Source organism: Octopus bimaculoides, chromosome 6, assembly GCF_001194135.2.
Source record: "Octopus bimaculoides isolate UCB-OBI-ISO-001 chromosome 6, ASM119413v2, whole genome shotgun sequence".
Classification (NCBI taxonomy): Eukaryota; Metazoa; Mollusca; class Cephalopoda; order Octopoda; family Octopodidae; genus Octopus; species Octopus bimaculoides.
Window position 1 is genome coordinate 104030736 of NC_068986.1, and position 2231 is coordinate 104032966.

A 2231-nucleotide genomic window follows, 5' to 3' on the forward strand; every position below is an offset into this window, starting at 1 on the left:
AAATAGCAGTCAAAGCTTGACTCTAAACCACAATTCAAGCCATATTCAAAACCATATTCAATTTACTTACTTATATATTCAAATAGGCACCCAAACCTTAATTTTGAATCCGCTTTCAATCCTTAACTAATATAATATCATTCTAAGGCGGTGAGCTGGCAGAATCGTTAGCACGCCGGGCGAAATGCTTCGCAGTATCTCGTCTGCCGCTATCTTCTGAGTTCAAATTCCACTGAGGTCGACTTAGCCTTTCATTCTTTCGGTGTCGATTAAATAAGTACCACTTACGCACTGGGGTCGATGTAATCGACTTAATCCTTTTGTCTGTACTTGTTTATCCACTCCATGTTTAGCTCCTTTGGGCAATAAAGAAACAAATATAGTACCATTCTCAAAACTCAGTCTCAGACGTTCGTAACATTAATTTCAATTGCATAATGATTTTAAAGAAATTATATCTATGCGGTGTACCATATTTGAGGGATATATATATTTAATGCGTATCGAATACTGATCTAAGAAATATCAAATATCTTTCCACAAAATATTTTAAATAGCAGTAGCGAAATTTATCATCAGTGTTTGCCAACTTGTACTAAAATGGTCGAACAATTTACGAAATTATACCAGAAAAATAGAGAGGTTGATTGGACAAATGCTCGTCAAATGGTATTTAATAATTTACAAATGTGTTCTTGAAGAGAATCCTAACATGGGTATAATTGTTATTAACAAAAACGTCACGTTGACAACCAATCCTGGGAGGGGGGAATCTATCAAAAATTTTAGTGCAAAAGATTCAGCCCGAGCAAAATTCATTAATAATCTATCAATTATCTATCAATAGTGATAAGGATGAAGTAGGCGCGTGGACATAATCATTAGCGCGTCACACAAAATGCTTAGCGGCTTTTATTTCAGCACTTTGTTCTGAGTTCAAATTCCGCTGTGTCAACTAGTTCGAAGAATGCAACCGGGACATGAAGACAATCTGGAAGTTCGTTACGTAATAAAGTACAAGAAGGCCAGGCAAAGCAAACCGGCCGGGAAGGTCATCATTATCATCATCATGTTCCTCCTTTTTTATAGCAATGGTATCATCTTCATCCATTGGATCCTCCCTGGTCTGACGGTCAACAAAGAGTAATTTGTGGAGGTTTTGGAGGGAGGGAGTTCAAGGGAATATTTCGTGGCAAAAGCCACCGCACTTGCACCAGCAAAATACAGCAGGTCACAATCCCATCCTGTAACCAACTATTTAAAAAAAAAATAGGCATCAAAATTCCCTCACCCTTTCTCCATTTCAGGCCTTGCACCCTGTGAGTTTTGCTTGTTCCTCAAGGTGAGAGAGAAGACGAAAAGAGATGGCTATGACAAGGATTCTGGACACCTTCGTTTTGAAGGAACTCAACGGGCCTTCACGGAGTGGCTGGAATGTTGGCTCAAGTTCATTGACGTCACAGGATCCAACTATGAAGCATATCGGACATTTTGCATTAATTTGTCTCAAAACTCCAGGAATTCCCCTTCTATACTTTGTTTTATTCGAGGTGGCTGTTTAATTCGAACTCTCTGTAACTCACATCTTTCATGAAAATTATATTGTATACGCTATATTTTATATATTGCATATAATATATTTTATATATCAAAGTATATGTTATATATCAAATAAATAAAGAATCCATACAACACAGCTCATTTTATTTTTGTTATTATACAGAAGTTTGAATATACTCTGATTTAGAATTCCTTATCAAACAAATATGCATTTAGAATAGAGTTGAGAGCGTTCAGAATATTCCTGCTGGAAATATAGATTCCACAGCAATAACAGTATACTTTATTAGAACAACATTTGCCAAACAATTCTATAGAAATATACACCATTAAGTGCAAGAGTGATATTTTATAAACAAACAATAATTTCTGTGATATATTGAAACTAGTAGGTAGTGTATTCTGGAGAAGTATTACATTATGTAACATACTAAGAATTTTTTTCCCAAACTAATCCAAAGTTGCTTAGAATTGTGAAATTATGAAACTACGGAAGCCATATATATACACAGTTTATATAGTAAATTAGGCATGTAACAAAATAACACATATTTAAATACTATTCATGTGCCTTATACATACATACATACGTAAATATATGTATATATACATATATACACAAACATATGTATATATATACATACATATATATATATATATATATATATATA

The 2231-nt window shown here is 34.2% G+C and overlaps 1 protein-coding gene across 1 annotated transcript in view; it reads left to right on the forward strand.

Moving 5' to 3' along the window:
• Positions 1 to 1594, forward strand: part of LOC106872968 (uncharacterized) — a 12507-nt gene extending 10913 nt beyond the window's left edge. Inside the window, exon 3 of the mRNA XM_014920155.2 lies at positions 1308 to 1594. Coding sequence (XP_014775641.1) covers positions 1308 to 1594 — 287 coding nt within the window. The remainder of the gene's footprint in view (positions 1 to 1307) is intronic.
• Positions 1595 to 2231: the final 637 nt, after the last annotated feature.